Below are 25,016 nucleotides of genomic sequence, written 5' to 3' on the forward strand. Positions count from 1 at the left end.
ATAATACAAAAATTAGCCAGGCATGGTGATGCATGCCTGCAATCCTTGCTATTTGGGAGGCCAAGGCTTGATCACTTGCATGCTAGTGGTGGGGGTTGGCAGAGGTTGCAGTGAATGGAGATTACACCATTGCACCCCAGCCTAGGCAACAGAGTGAGACTCCACTTCAGAAAAAAAAAGAAGTCTGGAAAATAGATATTTAAAATTATAGTATGAGTTTTAATCTCAGACTACTAATGTATTAATAATAAACTATACTACATTTACTTTTTAAAAGAATGTACAGCCTTAGGAAAATGTATTAGATTCATATGAGATTCTCTTGTATCCCACCTTCTCAATCTCAACGATCTTGTTTTAGCTTATCCTCTAATTTAAATATCCCATCTCATTTTTACATGGAATTGGCATACCATAATAAAATGCCAACTTTCATACAAAATTAATTATTACATACAATAGAGTGAAAAGATGTAGCAGCTTGAACTAACTTAGATATATTTCAAGGATGTTTACTAAAATTATTACTATTATCATTATTATTTATTTATTTTTGAGACGGAGTCTCCCTTTGTCACCCAGGCTGGAGTGCAGTGGCGTGATCTTGGCTTACTGAAACCTCCAGCTCCCAGGTTCACACCATTTTCCTGCCTCAACCTCCCGAGTAGCTGGAACTACAGGTGCCCACCACCACGCCCGGCTAATCTTTTGTATTTTTAGTAGAGACGGAGTTTCACCGTGTTAGCCAGGATGGTCTTGATCTCCTGACCTCATGATCCACCCACCTCCACCTCCCAAAGTGCTGGGATTACCGGTGTGAGCCACTGCACCTGGCCCCTACTAAAATTATTTTTATAATAACCTGTACTCCCTAAAAATAAACAAGAACAATAAAACACCACTGCCATCAATTTGGTATTTTTCAGTAGTGCCAAAACAAAACAAAAAACCCAGTAATTTGTGTTTTAAATAGTATCTAAAACCTCTCCTACCACATAAAATACTGTGCATAAATAAAATGCTTCAAAGCAAATTTTACATTTCTTGTTTATTTTTTATTGTTCTGTTGTTGGTGGTTGTTTGAGACAGTCTTGCTCTGTTGCCCAGAGTGCAGTGACACGATCACAGCTCATTTTAGCCTTGACCTCCTGGTCTCAAGCAATCCTTTTACCTCAGCATCCCAAAGTATTGGGATTACAGGCTTTTGTTGTTGTTGCTGATTATTTGTTTTGTTTTTTAAAACCAGACCAGATTAAAAAAAAAACCTTAGCCCAGCCTATTCATTGTCATATGAAAAATCTGAACAGTTTAAGTAAAGGCATATTCCATATTTTAAAGCTTATTAGCTTATTTTAAAATGACAGAAGTCAAGTTCATTCTGTATGTTTTACTGCTTCCTGGGCAACTCTTAGTGAGAGCTGGCGTGATACCACAAGGTTTGTAATTAGAGGAGGCTAATGGACTTTTTGGCAAAAAAGTAGAGTCTTGTCATATTTTCCTTGAAATTAAGCAAACACAAGTCACGCGTATTCAAGTTTAGAATAAGGGAGGGAGGCGGGTAAGGAAGAAGAGGCAGAGAGGGAGGAGGGAGAGAGTGAGCGAGAGAAAGGAAGGAGAGAGAGAGACAGAGAGAGAGAGAGACTTTTAATAGTGTAGGCATTTCCAGTTAAGGCCTGAGATTTAAAGTGAAATGCGAGGTGTGGATCTGCCGTCTCCTCGGCTCTCACATCTTGCTGAACCATTTGTTGCTAGTGTTTTAAGATCCAATTATTTGTACATTAAGATTCTAATTATACATTAACAACTTCATCTGGCATTTTAAAAAAATTGACCTGTTCTGATGCTAGAGGGAAACTGGCTAGGTAACTTAATAGGCAATTTAAAATATTTCAAAGATATTTTAACTATATTACTATGACTTGCTTTCCTTAAAACCTAAACCAACATGTAATATGATTCTTCCACCTTTGTCTGTCTGCATGTATGTGTGCTTTGGAGAGTAGGGGGTAAGCAATGATTTTGAGGGGATGTTGCCACACAATTTTCCAACAGGAAAAATGAAACCTGAAAACATATTATTCATGGTATCACTAAAAATAGCAAAATAGTATCCTGCTATTTCAGATCATTGCTGGCAAAGATAAACGTATTTCAGAGCATCTCAGGGTGAACACTGGATGGTAAATGTTTTATTTTCAAACTTGACAGTCCTTCAAAGGAGTATCAGTGAAAAAGATTGGGCTAGTAACTTAAGCTCAATACCTTATAACTTAAAATTCCTCTTAATTTGCATGATGAATATTTTACAAAACTTAGTAAACACAAGTATTTAATTCAATCATGTTAAATTGTACATACAAATAGGTTGAAATTCATCCACAAGCCAAATTTTTAAGTGCCTATGAAAGGGGAGACATGGAAAACAGCAAAACTTTTACTAGACTGAAAATTTAGGTTTATTTCTCTGACACTGAATTACTTTAAAAAGCAACCGATGGGCTAGGCGCGGCGGCTCACGCCTGTAATCCCAGCACTTTGGGAGGCGGAGGCGGGTGGATCACGAGGTCAGGAGATCGACACCATCCTGGCTAACACGGTGAAACCCCGTCTCTACTAAAAATACAAAAAATTAGGCGGGCGTGGTGGCGGGGGCCTGTAGTCCCAGCTATTGGGGAGGCTGAGGCAGGAGAATGGCAAGAACCCGGGAGGTGGGGCTTGCAGTGAGCCAAGATCACGCCACTGCACTCCAGCCTGGGCGGCAGAGTGAGACTCCGTCTCAAAAAGAAAAAAAAAAAAAGCAACTGATCTATGAGTTTGAAGATACTTATTGTCTCTGCCACAAATACTTGTAAAATCTGATTTAATAGATTACATGTATGAGGTATTATAATATAAAACATATCCATGTGTTGAAGTTTAGCTGCTAAAGCATCTTCTTGTCATTTCTGATTTAATCCTACGTCAGATTTGGTTCAAACACTGTATGTTTTAATATCTGGAGTGCAAGTAAGAAAAATGTGAATTCACTTATACTAATGAAATGCTTCTTTGGGTTGATTCTTTCCTTTCCCCACTTCTCTTCCCCAGCCTGTCCAAGGAAAATCGGATGCAGCCAGAGGCTACTATTTCATAATAGAGAAGAATGTGTTCATTGATTTTATGGTTCCCATATGATGAACATTTATTTGTGAGTTTAACTGTTTATTCCTTGATTACAATTGTCTTTGTTCAAGTGACATTGACATAACCTGGATCCTAGCTACCTATGTAAAATAAAAAATTCATACATGCGTGAGCAATCGAGGCACTTTAATCTTTCAAAAACCGATAAATGCTCATCAGCCACATTTATTTTCAGTATAAATGTAGAGGTTTTAGCAGGCTTAGGTCAAACAAAAAAAGGTCAGTGATGGTAACAGAATTATGAGCAGAACTCTAATAAATTCATTTTCATGATGTAGAAATTAGCTTCTCTTTTATTATTCTGTTATTAGTTATTTCCAACGTATATGTGTATGTATCCACATACCAAACCGAGTACTAAGCAGTTTAAATTCTACTTTAAAACTTTAACAATTAGACTTTTCATATTTACAAAAAAAGTTTAGAAAAATGAATTTTTAATACTATTACCTTATATATTTTAGTTTTACAAATAATTTTCATATATACTAGCTCACTGAATTTCTAAATACCTCCTGACCTTTACTGTGATGTCTTCCCTATAAGACTATTTTGATAAGGCTATTGTGTAATAATTTATGTTTTTGTGAATACTACTGAATGAAGATATAAATGGTCATTCACGTCTATAATTTATCTTTCATTATTCTTTAAACATAAGATCTTTAATTAAATTTTAAATTAAACAGGATTTGCTTTATTTCTGCCAGAATATCAGCTTTTGCCAAACAATCCTGATACCTTTCTTTCTTTTCTTTCCTCTCCATCTCCCTTTATTTCTTCCATTTATAATAGAATTCTAGGAGTATAATTTAACTGTTTTCTCTAAAGAAATAAGAGGGAAGGAGGGAGGGAGAGGTAGAAATAGAGTTAGAATGGAGGGGAGAGAGAGCGAGAGCGAGAGAGAGAGAGACTGACTTTGCTTTATGTGGGCATGAAAGGGAACCCTAATATAGAATTGTTCCTCTTTGTGCTAAAGGGATAAAAAATTGGTTCTTTTTAAAAGACAGAGTCAACATCTCTCAAATTATGATTTTCTAGATGAAGTTACTTGCTCTTTCTAATTTATAGCATAGTAATTGGGTATGAAAATGCTGATTTCAAATGTGTGTAATGTTGGTTTCCTACTCCCATAATAATTCTTTCAGAAAAAATGAACTGAAATTTCCATGCAAAAAAAATTATTTATGTCAAAATCGTTAAATTCAAGACAAATATTATTTCATCATTTCCAGTTTTTTTTCCCCTTACTATAGGTGTGGCATAGTGTTTTCTTAAAAAGAGAGGAAGGCTATTTGAGTGCATGTTTCATAAGCTTCTTCTTCATTATTCATGCCATTAGAGACAGAAGGAGTACATACACACGGGGCATTTTCTCAGGTGTGTCCTCTGAGAGGTACACTCAGCCTAAACCTCAAAGAGTCTTTTTCGGTGGGGGCTGGAGGGAAGCTCACTGAGGATGGCAGATGGCCCTCCTCAGATATATTCCTATAGTAATGTTCTTCTGGGTTCTAAGTTCCACTGCAATTTAGTTTTTGGCCACATGAATTAGTCCAACATCACCTTACCCTAAAATACTTTGAGTGATTAAAGCATTTGAAATGTTTCAAACTAGTTTTGTTCAATGTGTTTCAGAAATATTATTTTCTGAAATACGAAAATAAATCAATCTCTAATTCAATTTTGGTAGGGCTAACATCATTTATTTAAATTGGATTTAGGCTTCTTGCAAGAAAGTACAACTGATTTAGGCTTATGTGTACTTTATAAATATTTAATTATAAAAATGAGGATGGTGTGTTTCTCCCTACTTGAATTAAAAATGAGTTATTAGTGTAAACCTTTTTGAAAAACTCATTTATGAAGTCAAAATGAATTTTTTTGTTTTGTTTTTGAGGCAGAGTTTCGCTCTTGCTGCCCAGGCTGGAGTGCAATGGCAGGATCTCAGCTCATTGCAATCTCTGCCTCCCAGTTTCAAGTGATTCTCCTGCCTCAGCCTCCTGAGTAGCTGGGATTACATGCATGTGCCACCACACCCAGCTAATTTTGTATTTTTAGTAGAGGTGGAGTTTCTCCACGTTTCTCAGACTGGTTTTGAAATCCCGACCTCAGGTGATCCGCCTGCCTTGGCCTCCCAAAGTGCTGGGATTACAGGTGTGAGCCACTAAGCCCAGCCAAAACATATTATGTAATTTAAAAGTTGGGGGTGGCTGGCAAAATGGCCGAATAGGAACAGCTCCGGTCTGCAGCTCCCAGTGAAATCAACGCAGAAGGTGGGTGATTTCTCCATTTCTACCTGAGGTACCCGGCTCATCTCATTGGGACTGGTTAGACAGTGGGAGCAGCCCACAGAGGGCAATCTAAAGCGGGGTGGGGCATTGCCTCATCTGGGAAGCACAAGGGGTTGGGGAACTCCCTCCATTAGCTAAGGGAAGCTGTGAGGGACTGTGCCTTGAGGACCGGTGCATTGTGGCGCAGATACTACACTTTTCCCATGGTCTTCACAACCCAGGTGCATTGTGGCGCAGATACTACACTTTTCCCATGGTCTTCACAACCCACAGACCAGGAGATTCCCTTGGATGCCTACATTACCAGGGCCCTAGGTGTCAAGCACAAAACTGGGTGGCTGTTTGGGGAGACAGTGAGCTAGCTGGAGGAGTCATTTTTTCAAACCCAGTGGCTTCTGGAATGCCAGCGAGACAGAAACATTACCTCCCCCGGAAAGGGGGCTGAAGCCAGGGACCCAAGTGGTCTAGCTCAGCAGATCCCACTGCCATGGAGCCCAGCAAGCTGAGATTCACTGGCTTTAAATTCTCGCTGCCAGGACAGCAGTCTGAAGTTAAGGTAGGATGCTCGAGCTTGGTGAGGGGAGGGGCGTCTGCCCTTACTGGGGCTTGAGTAGGTGGTTTTCCCCACACAGTGTAAACAAAGCCACTGGGAAGTTTGGACTGGGTGGGATCCACGATAGCATCACAGAGCTGCTGTAGCCAGACTGCCTCTCTGGATTCCTCCTCTCTGGACAGGATATCTCTGAAAGAAAGGCAGCAGCCCCAGTCAGGGGCTTATAGATGAAACTCCCAACTCCCTGGGACAGAGCACCTGGGGGAAGGGGCAGCTGTGGGCACAGCTTCAGCAGACTTAAACGTTCCTGCCTGCTGGCTCTGAAGAGAGCAGTGGATCTCCCAGCAAAGCACTTGAGCTCTGCTAAGGGACAGACTGCCTCCTCAAGTGGGTTCCTGACCCCCATGCCTCCTAACTGGGAGACATGTCCCAGCAGGGGCCGACAGACACCTCATAAAGGAGAGCTCTGGCTGGCATTTGGTGGGTGCCCTGCTGGGATAAAGCTTCCAGGGGAAGGAACAGGTAGCAATCTTTGCTGTTCTGCAGCCTCTGCTGGTGATACCCCGGCAAACAGAGTCTGGAGTGGACCTCCAGCAAACTCCAGCAGACCTGCAACAGAGAGGCCTGACTGTTAGAAGAAAAACCAACAGAAAGAAATAGCATCAACATCAACTTAAAAAACATCCACACAAAAACACCATCCAAGGGTCACCAACATCAAAGACCAAAGGTAGATAAATCCAGCAAGATGAGGAAAAAATAGTGCAAAAAGGCTGAAAATTCCAAAAACCAGATTGTCTTTTCTTCTCCAAGGGATCACAACTCCTCACCAGCAAGGGAACAAAACTGGATGGAGAATATGTTTGATGAATTGATAGAAATAGGCTTCAGAAGGTGGGTAATGAGAAACTCCTCCGAGCTAAAGGAGTATGTTCTAACCCAGTGAAGGAAGCTAAGAACCTTGAAAAAAGGTTAGAGGAATTGCTAACTCAAATAACCAGTTTAGAGAAGAACATGAATGACCCAACGGAGCTGAAAAACACAGCACAAGAACTCTGTGAAGCATACACAAGTATAAATAGCCAAACTGATATAGCAGAAGAAGAAATATCAGAGATTGAAGATCAACTTAATGAAATAAAGCATGAAGACAAGATTAGAGAAAAAAGAATGAAAAGGAATGAACAAAGCCTCCAAGAAATATGGTACTATGTGAAAAGATCAAACCTACTTTTGATTGGTGTACCTGAAAGTGACGGGGAGAATGGAACCAAGTTGTAACACACTCTTCAGGATATTATCCAGGAGAACTTACCCAACCTAGCAAGACAGGCCAACATTCAAATTCAAGAAATACAGAGAATACCACAAGGTTACTCCTCAAGAAGGGCAACCCCAAGACACGTAATCATCAAATTCACCAAGGTTGAAATGAAACAAAAAAAATGTTAAGGGCAGCCACAGAGAATTGTCAGGTTACTTACAAAAGGAAACCCATCAGACTAATAGCAGATCTCCCTGAAGAAACCCTACAAGCCAGAAGAGAGTGGGGGTCAATATTCAACATTCTTAAAGAAAAGATTTTTCAACCTAGAATTTCATATCCAGCCAAACTAAGCTTCATAAGCAAAGGATAAATAAAACCCTTTACAGACAAGCAAATGCTGAGATTTTTGTCACCACCAGGCCTGCCTTACAAGAGCTCCTGAAGGAAGCACTAAATATGGAAAGGAAAAACCGGTACCAGTCACTACAAAAACATACCAAACTGTAAAGACCATCAACACTATGAAGAGACTGCATCAACTAATGAGCAAAATAAAGCAAGTTCTTAGAGAACTACAAAGAGACTTAGACTCCCACACAATAATAGTGGGAGACTTTTAACACTCCACTCTCAATATTATACAGATCAACGAGGCAGAAAATTAACAAGGGTATTCAGAACTTGAACTCAGCTCTGGACCAAGCAGACATAATAGACATCTACAGAACTCTCCACCCCAAATCAACAGAATATACATTCTTCTCAGCACCACATCACACTTATTCTAAAATTGACCATGTAATTGGAAGTAAAATACTCCTCAGCAAATGCAAAATAATGAAAATCATAACAGTCTCTCAGACCACAGTGCAATCAAATTAGACCTCAGGATTAGGAAACTCACTAAAAACTGCGCAACTACATGAAAACTGAACAACCTGCTCCTGGATGACTACTGGGTAACGAAATTAAGGCAGAAATAAATAAGTTCTTTGAAACCAATGAGAACAAAGACACAATGTATCAGAATCTCTGGGACACAGCTAAAACAGTGTGTAGAGGGAAATTTATAGCACTAAATGCCCACAGGAGAAAGCAGGACAGATCTAAAATTGACACCCTAACATTACAATGAAAAGAACCAGAGAAGCAAGAGCAAACACATTCAAAAGCTAGCAGAAGGCAAGAAATAACTAAGATCAGAGCAGAAGTGAAGTAGATAGAGACAAGAAAAACCCTTCAAAAAATCAATGAATTCAGGAGCTAGTGTTTTGAAAAGGTTAACAAAATAGGTAGACCTCTAGCCAGTCTAATAAAGAAGAAAAGAGAGGAATCAAATAGATACAATAAAAATGATAAAGGGGGATCACCACTGATCCCACAGAACTACAGAGCACCATCAGAGAATACTATAAACACCTCTACACAAATAAACTAGAAAATCTAGAAGAAATGGATAAATTCCTGGACACATACACCCTCTCAAGACTAAACCAGGAAGAATTTGAATCCCTGAATAGACCAATAGCAAGTTCTGAAATTGAAGCAGTAATTAATAGCCTAAAACTAACAACAAAAAAGCCCAGGACCAGAAGGATTCACAGCAGAATTCTACCAGAGGTACAAAGAGGAGCTGGTACCATTCCTTCTGAAATTATTCCAAACAACAGAAAAAGAGGGATTCCTCCCAACCTCATTTTATGAGGCCAGCATCATCCTGATACCAAAACCTGGCAGAGACACAACCAAAAAAGAAAATTTCGGGCCAATATCCCGAATGAACATCAATGCAAAACTCCTTAATAAAATACTGTCAAACCAAATCCAGCAGCACATCGAAAAGCTGATCCACCATGATGAAGTCAGTTTCATCCCTGGGATGCAAGGCTGTTTTAACATATGCAAATCAATAAACATAATCCACCACATAAACAGAGCCCATGACAAAAACCACATGATTATCTCAACAGATGCAGAAAAGGCCTTCGATAAAATTCAACACCCTTCATGCTAAAAACTCACAACAAACTAGGTATTGATGGAACATATCTCAAAATAATAAGAGCTAGTTATGACAAACCCACAGCCAATATCATACTGAATGTGGAAAAGCTGGAAGCATTCCATTTGAAAACCAGCACAAGACAAGGATACCCTCTCTCATCACTCCTATTCAACATAGTGTTGGAAGTTTTGGCCAGGGCAATCAGGCGAGAGAAAGAAATAAAGGGTATTCAACTAGGAAGAGAGGAAGTCAAATTGTCTCTGTTTGCAGTTGACATGATTGTATATTTAGAAAACCCCATCATCTCAGCCCAAAATCTCCTTAAGCTGATAAGCAACTTCAGCAAAGTCTCAGGATACAAAATTAATGTGCAAAATCACAAGCATTCTTATCTCAGGAAAACACTTACTGTCATTATTAAATTAAGTTATCATGTAGTTGGTTATCATTATTGGAAAGAATATAGCAAATGAAAGTCATTTTAAGGCTGCTGTGCATTTAACCAACTGTAGTCTAGCAACTTGGAACCTAGGTTTTCATTATAAATAGCAGTTGCTTAACTCTAATTTCACAGTATAGCATCAGGATTTTTGTATACAAATATAAATTATTGAGAATTCAACTGGAATAGAAAAAGTATTAGAAATTTCTGGAGTGGGTTCATAGTCTAATGTCCAGAAGTTGTATGATTAAAAATGACTTAAATATTTTCTTCATAAATTGAGCTATGGACATGGCACTCAAAAGGGAATGGGGTTTTCTGCATAATGAAGAACATGTCACTTTGTTATTTGTTATTTGTTAAAATATTTTGGTATTTATTGGATTACTTTTGCAGTAGTCAGTTGTGATCATTTATGTTGGCTAAGATCTTGGAATATATGTTGTGGGAAAAATCTCTCGCTTGCTCTTTTGTCTCTCTGTCTGTGAGTCTCCATTTCTCTTTTCTCTCTGGCTTTCAGGGGATGTGTGTGTGTGTGTGTGTGTGTGTGTGTGTGTGTGTGTGTTAAGGAAGATATAGGAAAAAAAGAGTTAGAAATCTGTAGTTTGTTTATTGGATAGAAGCGAGTGTTATGCACATGTGTTAAGATTTGTGAGAGGCCTTTAAAGAACTTGTACCAATAAATGACAATAGTCATTTACAAAACTAAAAAAAAAAAATTAAGGTACTTTAAAAGTAATACATACAAGTTAACCCATGGTACATTTTCAATTAAAAAATATGAACACACTCAAATAATTTGAAATGCATTCTGCAGTATATTTACCAATGACCAAAATAAGGACATATTTTAGTTATTTCTTTTTCTTTAACATTTAGACAAATTAATAAACTTTACGTTTTCTGCATGATTTTTTTAATGACTTTGAACTTCTTTAATTATTTGAAGTAAATTGCAAAAAAATACACCTCATGTTCCACGCAAAGCTTGGAACAGATGAACCATCATAATATATGGGAAATAATAGTTTTTCTCTACTCCTTGCCTTAAGGTTATCCTGAGACACTTTAATGTTAAAATTAATAAGCCAAGGGAGGAAGCTGAAAACTAACATATTAAATACCTTCTGTATGTCAGGCATTATGCTAGATTTTATCATGCATTATACCTTCAATTCTTTCAGCAACCCTATAAATGCAGTATTCTAGCCACTTTTTCTATCTGAGCAAACTGGCTGGAGTAGGTGTTTTCCAAACTTCAGACTAAGATGGGTCTCAGAGACAGAAGTGTGATAAACATTGCTGAATAACTCAAGCACAACTTTATTACATTTAGATATGAGAAAGTAAGTCCAGGAGCAGTGGCTCATGCCTGTAATCTGAGCACTTTGGCAGGCCGAGGTGGGTGGATTACCTGAGGTCAGGAGTTCGAGACCAGCCTCACCAACATGGAAAAATCCCATCTCTACTAAAAATACAAAATTAGCTGGGTGTGGTGGTGCATGCCTGTAATCCCAGGTATTTGGGAGGCTGAGGCAGGAGAATCTCTTGAACCCAGGAGGCCGAGGTTGTGGTGAGCCGAGATCACGACATTGCACTCCAGCCTAGGCAACAAGAGTGAAACTCCATCTCAAAAAAACAAAAACAAAAACAAAAACAAAAAAAATGAAAAGTAACATTTAAAGCAAAAAAAAAAAGTAAAAGTAAACTTTAAAAGTCACACCCTTTTAAAGTTTTCCAGAGTTTACCTCAAGTATATTAGCATTTAGATAAAGCATCACATTTGCAGCCCTATGAATTTTATGTCATATCCCATAACTCAAGATTGTTAGGTTAACCTTGAGAACCCACTTCTCACTTTGTCTTGTAAGTAGATAAATAATGTACTACCTGATATTGCTATCTGGGGATGGGGTGCAAGAGCAGTTTCAAATAACTTTTAAAATCATGAAGAAAGACAATTCTTTCTAAGGCAGAGGTTCTCAACCTTGATAAATCTTAGAATCACCAGAAGACCTTTAAAAAATACTGATGCAGGGAGCCAACCCTGTGATTCTGTCAGAGGTGTTTGAACTAGAGCAACTCCATCTTGAACAGGGGCTGGGTAAAATAGGGCTGAGACCTACTGGGCTGTATTCCCAGGAGGTCAGACATTTTAAGTCACAAGATGGAGGTTGGCACAAGGTACAGGTCACAAAGACCTTGCTGATTAAACAGGATGTGGTAAAGAAACTGGTCTAAACCCACCAAAACCAAGATGCCCATGAAAGTGACCTCTGGTCATCCTTACTGCTCATTATATGCTAATTATAATTCATTAGCCTGCTAAAACACACTCCTATCAGAGTCATAACAGTTTACAAATGCCATGGCAATATAAGGAAGTCATCTTATATGGTCTAAAAACGGGGAGGAATCCTAAGTTCTGGGAATTGCATACCCCTTTCCCAGAAAACTCATGAATAATCTACCCCTTGTTTAGCATGTAATCAATAAATAGCCATAAAAATAGCCAATGAGTAGCTCATGCTGTTGCTCTGCCTGTGGAGTAGCCATTCCTTTGTTTCTTTACTTCTCTAATAAACTGGCTTTCATTTTACTCTATGAATTCGCCTTGAATTCTTTCCGGTGCAAGATCCAAAAACTCTCCCTTGGAGTCTGGATCAGGACCCCTTTCCTGTAACATCTTCCAATGTGTAGTTAAGGTTGGAAAACATTGCTCTTACTTTGTCCGCACAGTAATGGCACTATTCTTATGTAACTGCTTTGCTATTACACCTAAGTGACCTCAAACAAGGTGAGGTTTGGGGCATCAGCTCAGTGTGAGGAATTAAGGACAGCACAAGTAAGACAGCCCTCTGTGTTATTAGGAATGAGATGACTCTGACAGTAACAGTAACTACCACCATTTCAGGATAGATTTCTGAACTGAAAAAATATTATAAGTCTTGATAGAGATAAAACTGCCTTTAGAGCACTGGACAACAATCTTTCCTCTTTTGCTGAGGTGGGAGTTTAACTGGTACCCACTTAATGCCAAACAGTATTGGAGCCAATAAGAAAAATAGCTGTATTTAAATCCAGTTTCACCTGCAAGAGTCTCCAAGCTGTAAACTAAACCATTACCTTCATGGTAGCTATTTTTGAAAATGTACACACTTGATAGTTTAGCAAAAAATAATACAACACATTTGCTTAAGAGCAGATATGGCACTTCAACCCTAACCTGTGAAAGCTCCCAACCAGGAGAACATGTATGAACTCTTATATACCACAGACCTATTCAATTTGTACAATCACAAAAACAACTAGCATATCACATTCAAATTAATTCAATTTGAAATGATTCTAGATCAAGAGCATTAATTTTCACTTACATTCTAGAGCAAAGCCTACAGTATAAAATTATTATATAATCTGGAATAAACTCTAAATAGAAACTAATTTAAACTCCTTTGCTCAACTACTGTCTCAATCTGCCAAATGTAGGAATGGCGGCGTGCTACTCTAGTTAGCAGCTCTCTCCTGGTCAATCAGATCAGAGAGACTCAGAGTGAAGAACCCACAGAAATTAGTTTTGTACAGTTTGATAAAAGGAAAACAGCTTTCTACACTAATGACAAATTAGGAATAATTTTATAATACATGATTTACAATTTCTTTGCAGGAATCATAAGTCAGATAATACAAATTCTTTGCTATTTAAATGCTCTCTTGAAAACTTAACTTTTCTCCCGATCATTTGTAACTCCAAAACTAGGCTTATTTGGAGTATCAGCAACATTTTACAAAATGTGATTTAGTTAACCACATCTTCCTTAATATTTTTATGACAAATCTTTGACAAGAATATAACCCCTTAGAAAAACAAATACACCTCCCTTACCACAATTAGCAAACTTACCTCTTGGGAAGAAGTGATCAAAAATTACTGGCTTGGCCAAATAGAAATAACTATATAAGGCTTCAGTTCTGGAGTCAAGGACTGGAGACTTGTTTAAATAAGCCCAAGAGTCAAAGGGCTCTGCCTACTCTTTAAAGGGAAGCCAGAAAGCTCTGCACTAGTGTGTACTGCTTCCCGGCACCTCCCTTTGTTCTAAGTAGAATGCTAATGCTAAAATTGCAGTTTGCATTCCTGCTTACTCAGGGAACACTGATGCAGTCTGACAAAGCTTCCAGCTTAAATATCCTGATGGAGGGAAAAAAAGTACCAGAAGATAGTATTTCCCTTGTGCGCTAGTAAAACAAGCAACACGAAGAATGTGTAAATTTGAGCAGCTGGAAGTTTGTGGTCACATTAATGTTACCTGATCTCATTTGTAACATACATTAGAGACACTAGGTAAAGAAATGTTTCACTTCTTGTGAATGTCCATTAAGGAAGTCAAGAGTGTGTGTCTGAATGTTTTCACCTCTTACTTCTTGGCGTGCAAAATTTTAATTAAAATACATACAAGCAGTTAGTATAAAAGGAGAAAGAAATTACTTAGGGCAGTGAAATATAGATTAAGCTTAGTAGAATAGGATGAAAAATAATGTGAAAAAGTTAAGGACATAAAGAATAAAAGAAAACCTAGCAGTGCAATTTATTCAAGTGTTAACATGATATATTTTAAAGTATAGGGAAAATTTAATTTCAAATTATGTTTAATATTGTTTTTCATTGTACAGAGGGAATGTAAAGCAGGGATTGCTATGTAATCTCAAATTTTTAAGAAGAGATTTAAGGTGTTTTTTGTGATATTCATCCCTTCTCCTAGGGCCTTTATAAATTATGAAGTTTATTTTCTTCTTTTTATATACAATAGTTGGATAACAGTATACATAACTCAATAACTGAGAAAAAAGTATTTTGGAGCAAGCAATCATTTAATTTACAAGCCTCCAGATATTTACTGATATATACAGGACTGGAAAGCACATCAATAATATGTCAGTCACTTCATGGTATGGTTTGGCTGTGTCCCCACCCAAATCTCATCTTGAATTGTAGTTCCCATAAACCACACATGTCATGGGAGGGGCCTGGTGGGAAGTAATTGAATCATGGTGTCTGTTACCTCCATGCCGTTCCTGTGATACTGAGTGAGTTCTCATGAAATCTGATGGTTTTATAAGGGGCTTTTCCCCTTTTTGCTTGGCAGTTCTTACTGCTGCTATGTGAAGAAGGACATGCTTACTTCCCCTTCCACCATGATTTTAAGTTTCCTGAGGTTTCCCAAGCCATTTGAAACTGTGAGTCAATTAAACCTTTTTCCTTTATAAATTACCTAGTGTCAGTATGTCTTTATTAGCAGCATGAGAATGGACTAATGCAGTAAATTGGTACCAGGAGTGGGGTGCTGCTATGAGGATACCTGAAAATGTGAAAGTAACTTTGGAAACTGGTAGCAGGCAGAGGTTAAAACAGTTTGGAGGACTCAGAAGAAGACAGGAAAATGTGGGAAAGTTTGAAACTTCCTAGAGACTTGGAGGGCTCAGAAGACAGGAAGATGTGGGAAAATTCACAGCTTCCTAGAGACTTGTTGAATGGCTTTGGCCAAAATACTGATAATGATATAGACAATTAAGTACAGGCTGAGGTGGTTTCAGATGGAGATGAGAAACTTGTTGGGGCCTAGAGTAAAGGTCACTCTTGCTATGTTTTAGCAAAGAGACTGGTGGGATTTTTGTCCCTGCCCTAGAGATCTGTGAAACTTTGAACTTGAGAGTGACGATTTAGGGTATCTGGTGGAAGAAATTTCTAAGTGGCAAAGCATTCAAGGGGATGCAGAGCATAAAATTTTGGAAAATTTGCAGCCTGATGATGCAGTAGAAAAGAAAAACCCATTTTCTGGGGAGATATTCAAGCCAGCTTCAGAAATTTGCACAAGTAACAAGGAGCCCAATGTTAATCACCAAGACAATGGGGAAAATGTCTCCAAGGCATGTCAGAGATCTTTGCAGCAGTCCCTCCCATCACAGACCCAGAGACCTAGTAGGAAAAAAATGGTTTCGTGGGCCAGGCCCAGGGCCTCCCTGCTATGTTGAGCCTCAGGACATGGTGTCCTGCATCCCAGCTGTTCTACCCATAGCTAAAAGGGGTCAAGGCACAGCTCTGGGCATGACTTCAGAAGGTGCAAGCCCCAAGCCTTGGCAGTTTCCATATGGTGTTGAGCCTGTGGGTGCACAGAAGTCAAGAACTGAGGTTTAGGAACCTCCACATAGACTTCAGAGGATGTATGGAGGTTTGCTGCTGGAGTGGAACATTCATGGAAAGTCTCTGTTAGGGCAGTGTGGAAGGAAAATGTGGGGTTGGGGGCACTGCCTAGTAGAACTGTGAGAAGAGGGCCACTGTCCTCCAGATCACAGAATGGTAGATCCACTGACAGCTTGTACTGTGTGCCTGGAAAAGCCAAAGACAACACCAGGCTCTGAAAGCATCCAGGAGTTGGGCTGTCTCATGCAAAGCCACAGAGGCAGAGCTGCCCAAGGTCATGGGAGCTCACCTCTTGCATCAACATGACCTGGATGTGAGACATGAAGTCAAAGGAGAGCATTTTGGAATTTTAAGGTTTAATGACTGCCATATTGGATTTTGAACTTGGATGGGACCTGTAACCCCTTTGTTTTTGCCAATTTCTCCCATTTGGAATGAGTCTATTTGTCCAATGCCTGTACCCCCATTGTATCTGGGAAATAACTATCTTGCTTTTAATTTTGCAGGCTCATAGGCAGAAGGGACTTGCTTTGTTTCAGATGAGACTTTGGACTTGGACTTTTGGGTTAATGCTGGAATGAGTTAAGACTTTGGGGGACTATTGGAAACTCATGATTGTGATTTGAAATGTGAGGACATGAGATTTGGGAGGGGTCGGGGCAGAATGATACGGTTTGGGTCTGTGTCGGCTGCTCAAATCCTATCTTAAATTGTAGTTCCCATAATCTCAACATGTCATGGGAGTTATCCAGTAGGAGGTAATTTAATCATGGGGGCAGTTACCTCCATACCATTCTCATGATAGTGAATGTGTTCTCACAAGATTTAATGGTTTTATAAGGAACTTTCCCCTCTTTTGCTTTGCCCTTCTCCTTACTGCCACCATGTGAAGAAGAATGTGTTTGTCTCCTCTTCCACTATGATTGTAAGTTTCCTGATGCCTCCCCAGCCATGCAGAACTGTGAGTCAGTTAAACCTCTTTCCTTTATAAATTACCCAGTCACAGACATGTATTTATTACTACTGTGAGAATAAACCAATACACTTCACCTAATGGAAATAATGGCTCATTATTTGAAGAGTCATAATTTTTCTTATTTAAAATTATATGAAAAATGCCCAAAATATCTACTGTAATAAAAGTCAGAGAGAAAGCAATACTATGGGAATAAAAATTACAAACTGAAGAGTTCTTAGAAAACAAATAGAAATCTACAACTATTAAATATTATTAATTTAATGAATAAAGAAATTACAAGAGTAAAGTGATAAAAATTTCCAAGCTGTACTTCAAATAGGGTAAGAACAAATATTTGTCAATTCGTCCTACAAGCACATCACTCAAATATACAAACTAGTAATGTCTGCAAATTCTCTTTGCATGCTGATTATAAAACTGAAGAATAGATAATTTTTAAAGTCAGTATTTGTATTCCTGTAAGTCATTAACTGGAAGAAATGCCAATTTTTTTTCTTTCTGTACCTAATTCTGTAGTGAGGTCACTGAGGAAGAGCCCGTTTCAGCACCATGGACAAAGCACCCCCACAACCTTACTCTTGGGAGCTACAGGAAATGTTCAGCTTTGATTAAAATTTAAAAATAACTTTATTATAGCCACCTTCCATTTTAATATGTTTTAAGAACCAAACGGATACTAAAGAATGTTCATATAGGTAATATAAAGTTTACACTTTCAAACCCCTACTCTCACGGAAAAACATAATGGCCCTTTAAAAGATATACATCAATGTGGTGAATGCATTTAAGTGTCTTTAGGTTTAATGGCTTCTACTCACTTAGACTATCATTCCATACCATTTAAAGTTAATTTGGTGTGTATTAATGGTGCAAAATTGATGAAATTATGAATTGAGTTTCCCCAGGTACAGGTTAAATCAAGAAAGAAGGAAGAGAACTGGTTAATATTACCTTCCACCCATTCTTCATTTATACTACAAAAGGTGTCAGCTCTGTCCTTGGGAAGAAAACTCTCACAGTTAGTAAGTTGAACCTAAATTGATTTTTAAGGTTTTAAGTCAGGAAACTGTCTTTAGTTGGGTCACCAAAAGTTCACAGTTTTCTTTAGGGAATAAGAAAATATGTACTCTTCTGAGATTAAATTCATATTTAATTCCTTCTTTTCAGAGAAATATATAATTTCTTACTTCTTTCTCTTTCTGTATTCTACTTGCACATCTTTACTTGGAAGGTCATTCAGAATATTCTTATTTTGTAATCTCTCTCACATCCCACCATTTTCAGATAAAATAAAGATGTTTGGTTAATTTAAAAGCTGAATTAAATATTATGATAATAAATACCATTACTATTAATGCAAAAAAACTGAATAATCTAAGGTTCTGATCCCAAGAACATTTGATACGGTAAATCTTCAGTTCACAGTTTCAAGAAGACTGAACTCTAATTCTGAACTATGACTTACAAAAATAATAAGAAATAGAAAAATATTCACTTTATGTTTTATGTAAGAAGCAAAAGAAAAGTATAAACTCACTACTTGTTACAGTTCATTTAATACTGATGAATAACTAAGAGAACACATAACTGTCTAGTGACTCTTCTGCTTCTCAGTCAAGTAAAAATTATTTCCAAACTAAAAAGGAAAAAATAAAACTTGGCAAAAGAGAATAAAGCTCAGGTCAAGTCATGTCACTAGCTTCTCTTAAGACATTTAACAAGTTATGAATTGGGCTTTACAATTCCATCTCATACAAATGGAATTATGGTACCACTGTTAATGTCTATGAAGAACCCTGAACATTAGATTCCAAGTTGTTAGAAATATAGAAGCCAAGCATATAGTTCTGATTTTCAAAAACCAGAGAGAAGGGAAAGCCAGTAAAACCTGATTGATGAGACTGAAATGAAGCATTGGACAGTATTTCAGCACAAGTTAATAAAATGTTGGTTTCTGGGTGCTTAGAAAAGAAAAAACTGACAGAGATCATCCTCAGCTTCTAAGAATTACCTGGACCAAGTCTAGATTTTTTTTTCTTATTACAGATAGGATTGGAATTGGCAGAGCATATGGACTCTGATGAGGCATCTGGCAAAGTGTCACATGGAATTATTATAGAGAATGTTTGGTTGGGTGACAGTAGAGATACAGTAGAGGTAATTTGGTGAGTTCACATCTACTCTCAATATAAGGATACATGGATCTTCCCAATAATTAAATGGATTGTTCTAACAGAAGTACTAATTCTAACTATATTTTGACAATTCACAAGACCATATAGGAAAAATAATCTAGAGGTAAATTTTTAATTTAATATTTTCTCTGCTTACCCTATATAGCTAGGCTTTCCCTCATCATCAGGCCCTGGAGCACCTCCCAAGGTTGTGTCATTGTATAGTGTTTCCTGATACGTTAGGTGGTACACAGATAATTTTAGGTGGTTCATGGATGTCTTTTGTAAAGCTGTAACATGTATTTATTTGTACACATTAGGAGAAATGTAACTAACATATGAAACATGGTATTTCATAGGTGGGAATTATTCATTTGATAAAGTCCGAGTAAAAAATAATGTGTTAATTTAAGTAAGTATAAGTAAATAGTAGTATGATTCATATTCAGAGACGATAAAAATTGTGAAGTATACTAGAAAAACTGAAGTTCTTGAAATACTGCCTTCTCCCATGCAAAAGAACATTTCTTTTGTCAGAAGTATGTACACAGGAACCTTTCTTTCCTTTGCCAGCACCTGCTGTCAGTCTACAAGACCACGGAAGCTTTAGTTCCCTGCTTCCTTTGGGGATACATTTAGATATTCTAGGACTTCTGCCATTGGTGGCCAACCCCAAAGAAAAAACACCCTAATGTTGGTGAGGGTGGCTCTGAACATCCACAAAAGACTGTCCAGATATTTAAAATAATTTACTTTCCTAATTTCTCTCAATGAGAGATCTTTATGAACATCAGTTTTGTTCTTTGTTTTCTATCCTATCCACTCTATCATGTCTGCTTGGTCATATCACTGGGTTCTGTCACCTGAACCACAGAAAACATCCTGCTAAGAAGAAGAGAAAAGACCAACTGTAGACTGAAAACCTCAGTATTTTTACACAGACAAAAAAAAAAAAAAAAAGAGAGAAGAAAAGAAAAGCACCAGCTGTTATTTTCGCACAAGTACTATTTAAATAAAACACTTTCTCTTTGTTTTCCAAAATTTTAAATAAACAGAAATTAACTAAACTGAAATTAATATCTATTACCAAGATGCTATTTTATACTCTAGCATGATTAGTTACATCTTAATGGTGTGTATAGTCTTTTAAATATCAATAAAGTTATGTGCAGGTGTTAGTTTGTACCACAAGTATTTTAAGTGTGTATTACATACTTCAAATAGCATATATAGTAAAATGAAATATTTTATATACATTCAGATTCAGAAAAATGGCCAGTGTTGGAATTTGATATACTTACAAAATGACTTTAAAGAAAGTCTTTATTTTGAAATTTTTATAGACTCACAGGGAGTTTTAAAGATAGTAGAGAGAGATCCTATGCACCCTTCACTCAGTTTTCCCCAATGGTTATATCATATACCTACAGTATCATATCAAAGTCAGGAAATTGACTTTGGTGCAATGTCTGTTTACAGCTCTATGGTTTTTTTCTTTTCTTTAATTAATTAATTTATTTTTGATACAAGGTCTTGCTCTGTCACCTAGACTGGAGTGCAGTGGTGCTATCACAGCTCCCTGCACCCTGGGCTCAAGCAATCCTCCTGCCGCATCCTCCTGGGTAGCTGGAACTACAGGCACCCACTGCCATATCCACCTACTTTTTTAATATTTTGTATTTTTAGTGGAGATGGGGTCCCACCATGTTGCCCAGGCTGGTCTCAAACTACTGGACTCAAACAACCCGTCCTTCTCAGCCTCCCAAAGTTCTGGGATTACAGGCGCGAGCCACCGCGCCAGGCCTGATATTTTATCTTATATGTAGACTTGTGTAACCACAATAATCAAGATACATAGCTATGCCATCCTCACAAAGATCTCCTTCATGCTACCCTTTTAGTGTCACACTCTTCTCACCCTCATCCTGTCTCCAAACCTTGTCAACCACTAGTTTGCAGTATTACTCTTTTGAACTTATCTTCTACCTACTCTTACTACAATATGAAAATAAAAGTGACTATTAGGAGACAGCTGGTTCTAAGTGCGCCACTGGCTAAATTACTCACTCTCTGCAAGGCTCAGTAGATCATCTGTAAAAATAAAGTTTTGGACTCATTTTTTGTTTTTTGTTCAGTGCATCAGCATTTAAGAATGCATACAATTACTTAGTTTCAATTATGAGATCACTGTAAAGACTATTAAATACAAATCAAGTGAATAAAATATTATTTAAATATGTACAGATCATTAAGAATTGAACAGTGTATTTTAAATATATTCTGCATTAAAATAGTGCTATTGTAAAATAAATAAAGTAACCAAAATCTGCTCTATGATAATATATTGCTGCTCTAAAATCTGAAGCATATAAAAAAAAAATGATTTCACTTGGGCTCATCTCTCAGAGACAGGTGCTACTGCTCTCCCAAATGTACAAGTGGAGAAAACTTGGTGTAAAGAATACCTGACACCTTTTGCCCCAAGGGCACCCTGTGGGGAGGAAAAGGCAAACATTCCTAAAATGTGCCTACCGAAGAATCTGATCTGGCAGAAACTTTAAGTTGAAGATTCTGGTCTGTAGGGTTGAAATGTGGCCCTTTTCTGAGAAGAGATATCCAGATGTCACAGCTGCCCTTTGCTTCTGCTGCACAGGCTCTGGGATCAAGGCCGGAGGACCCAAGAGGAACCTAGCAGTGGAGTCTCCTGTTTTCCTTGATAGCACTACCTGCTGGACACTGGGGAAAATAAAAGCAACTATTTTCTGCAGTAGCTTCTTTCATTTAAAAAGATTCTTTCAGAATCTCTTTCCACATACTAAATTAAGCTTACAGGTCTCTTTTACTGTAGAATTTACCTCTATTTTAAATCCAAACCTGTTGATACCACCCACCACGAGGAGGTTTTGAGCTCATCAATGTAGCCCTTCAAGAACACATTAATGGAAAATGGATCATCCTTTCTCACCTGGAATAGTCTTTACGAAAGTTTCTCCAGGAAGCAGAAACTTGAAAAATGTCCTCTGGGGACTTGGGACTGTCTCCCTCTTTGGAGAGCTCAGTGAAGGCTTCCTGGAGAACACCTATTCTTAATGCACTTTCCTTATCAAAAGCCACCATTTCCAAAACCACTCCTGAGAACAACCAGTAAAGGGAAATTCAAAACCGACGGCCTATACATTGGCCTGGCCAATCTTGCTTGTTGCAACGAGTAGTCCAGCCTGACCATCTCAACAACCAATCAAACAGGAATGCCTTTCCCTTGGCCTCTATGTGCTGAGAGTGCCCTTGATTCCCCATTTTCCACGACCTTCTTCTGTACATCGCCGAGCACCCTGGATACCTCCCGCACTGGAAAGGGTGGTCCTGGGGTCCGGAGCGTCCCATCACTGCCCTCATTGGACCCAAGCCCATCAGTCACCCTTCCATGTCCGCGGGCACTGACAGCAGAGCCCGCATAGGCGCCCCAGTCTTACCCTTTCTTGCCCAGAAGGGCCCCATTGCGCTGTCCAGGAGGAGGCACCTACATGCGCCCGGGAGACTGGGCCCCGGCTGGGCCGGGTGCCGGTGCGGACGGGACCCCGCGTCGCTGCTGGTTTGCGCTCAGGCCCGGGGAGCCGGGCCCGGCCGGCTCCGCCCGCCTTAGCCCGGCTCCGACACGTGGTGCCGCGGAATCCCTTGCGCTCTGCTGCCGGCGGCCGCTCGGCCTCTGCAGCCAGCCCGGCGGCTGCTGGGGCTGAGGAGGAAATAGAGAGAAGGGCGGGGGGCCAAAGGGCCAGTACCGCTGTGTGGGGCGCAGCGGCGTGGGCGCGGTGAGGGCCGCGCGCAGGGGGCGCCAGGATTCTGCTCCCGGGGCTCGCTGCCTGAAGGACTGGTTCCTGTTGCCAGGGCCCTGGCAGATTATGCTGCAGGATCTGTTTCCTGTAGCGGCTCTCAGCGTGGGTGGCGCGCTGCAGAGGCTCTGGGCTCCTGACAGATGAGGGAGCCCCAGCGGAGGCCGGGAGGGCTTCCGTTGCACAATCAGGAGCGGATCCCCGGGGGCGGCTGCGGGCCTGGGACGCCAGTCTCCCTCGAGGTCTTTACTCACCCCTCTGCTAAGGAGTACCCTTGTCCTCAAACTAGAGAGGAAGAGCCCTGAACACTGACTGCAGCGTGAACCTAAGGTGCCCTTTAGGACAGTCTCCCTGGGAAAATTTCTCTCGCTACCATAGCCTGCCTGTCTGGGGACAGCTAAGGAGGCAGGGCTCAAAACTGGGGGGCGAAGACTTACCTGCAGCTTCAAGCTCTTTCTAACTTCACCAGTGACTTTGGGCGCCTCATCTGAACAGTGTGTCTCTGTCTGAGTTTCCTGATCTTTGATCTAGGGATAAACGTGGCTGTTCACTTTCTAGTTCTCAGGAGATAACAGCAATTGGGTTTAACAAAAATATTCCAGACTTCTTTAATAGCAAGTGCAATGGAGATATAATTTGTTGTGACTTTAGGTAGGGCTTACGGGAACCACAGACTGGAAAAGGTACTGTGTGCTAATTTCTTAGTCCAAATGCAAACTTAATCATCAACCCCACTGCCTGCTTTTCTGAAGAGTTCTGAAGAGACTGTTGCAAAGGGGCTTTCTTCCCTCAGAATTGCCAGAGTCCCAGCTAGGTAGCCTCATCAAGAACTTCTAGCTTTCCTAAGGCTCTTCATGATGAAACCAGTTGCATCGTCCTATCATAGCTAAGGGTGAAAGAGTCGCTACAACAGTTTGGCTAAAGACTCTTGTAGGTGAGATTCTTGCGATGTTGTTTGCTTACTCTGAGATTACTCTTAATTTTTACCCCTGAAGGGAACTTTCTGTACAGAAGGAAGGGATGCTTCTGGAGAGTAGCATCCCTGTCCTCATCCTACCCCTTCTCCTTTCCCTGCCTCCCTTCCTTACTATATTCACTAGCTTTTTAGCACACAGTTAGTTTCAAGTCCAACCTACTTACATTCATGTGTGAGGAAACTTGGCAGCGCAAGTTTATGCAATGGAAACGACAGTCTCATGTGCCTACTTAACTTCGCACATGTTAAATGCATTAAGCATTTTATTTTTTGTTCTAGTTCATTTTCATTTTCTGGTCATCTCTTCTACTTCTCACTGTAAGGCTTAGACGTGAAGATTTCTTCTCTCTAGTGTTTTCTAAGCCCTGGAAATCCTTCCCGCATTGAAAATGCATATTCATAACACAATGCCACCCGTCCCAACAATTTCTTTTTCTTTTTCTTTCCTCCTTTCTTTCCCCTTTCCTCTCCTCCCTGCTCCTCCCCTCCCCTTCCCTTCCCTCTTTGCCAAGCTGTGACATAGGAGGTCTTAGTATGTTCCTTCCCTCTCTCCCCACCCCTCCACTTCTACCTCTATTCAAAGTTCAACCATTGAGTTTAATCCTCCTTTGGCCTTAAAGGGATGTAAGTGCCCTCCTTTGGCTTTTGGTCAAAACTTCTCTCTGTCCAATATTTCCTTCACCAGATTACCTTATGTTCTCTTGGAACTATGTTCTAGGAACTTGGCTTTCTGTCTTCCTTCTCTCCATAATCCAGGCTTCCAGGTCCTCTGCATCAGGTATTCCTGGATTGTTCTTACGGAATTCCAACTAGTTATTTATAAGATCATTTGTGAAGCTAAAAAAAAAGTGTACACAAAGTGCTATGAAAATGTAAGACTATTAGGTTAAAGATAACCAGTCTCATGCCCTTGCAAATAAACAATTTCCTTTAGAATGGGGATTGCTACCTATCTGGAAAGAAATGTCACTCTACTTTTATTCTGAAGATTTAAGGGCACCGAGAGTGTGTACATGAGAGAGGTGGGGGTGGGGTGGGGGTGAGGGTGGTAAAGTAGGGAAGAGGAAAGGGCAGACATGGAGCTCCTGAGTGGGAAGGGTCAAGTGGACTAGAAGGT

At 39.4% G+C, this 25,016-nt stretch overlaps 1 protein-coding gene across 1 annotated transcript in view; it reads right to left on the minus strand.

Moving 5' to 3' along the window:
* The window catches only part of LOC105506286, a 72,537-nt gene extending 48,243 nt beyond the window's left edge, over positions 1-24,294 (minus strand). The window contains exons 1-2 of the mRNA XM_011934360.1: positions 24,217-24,294; positions 22,671-23,450 (exon numbers count right to left, since the gene is read on the minus strand). Of these exons, the coding sequence (XP_011789750.1) occupies positions 22,671-23,450; positions 24,217-24,294 (858 nt within the window). The remainder of the gene's footprint in view (positions 1-22,670; positions 23,451-24,216) is intronic.
* Between the last annotated feature and the right edge of the window lie 722 nt (positions 24,295-25,016).

This window comes from Colobus angolensis, unplaced genomic scaffold (assembly GCF_000951035.1).
Source record: "Colobus angolensis palliatus isolate OR3802 unplaced genomic scaffold, Cang.pa_1.0 Scaffold134, whole genome shotgun sequence".
NCBI classification, from domain to species: Eukaryota; Metazoa; Chordata; class Mammalia; order Primates; family Cercopithecidae; genus Colobus; species Colobus angolensis.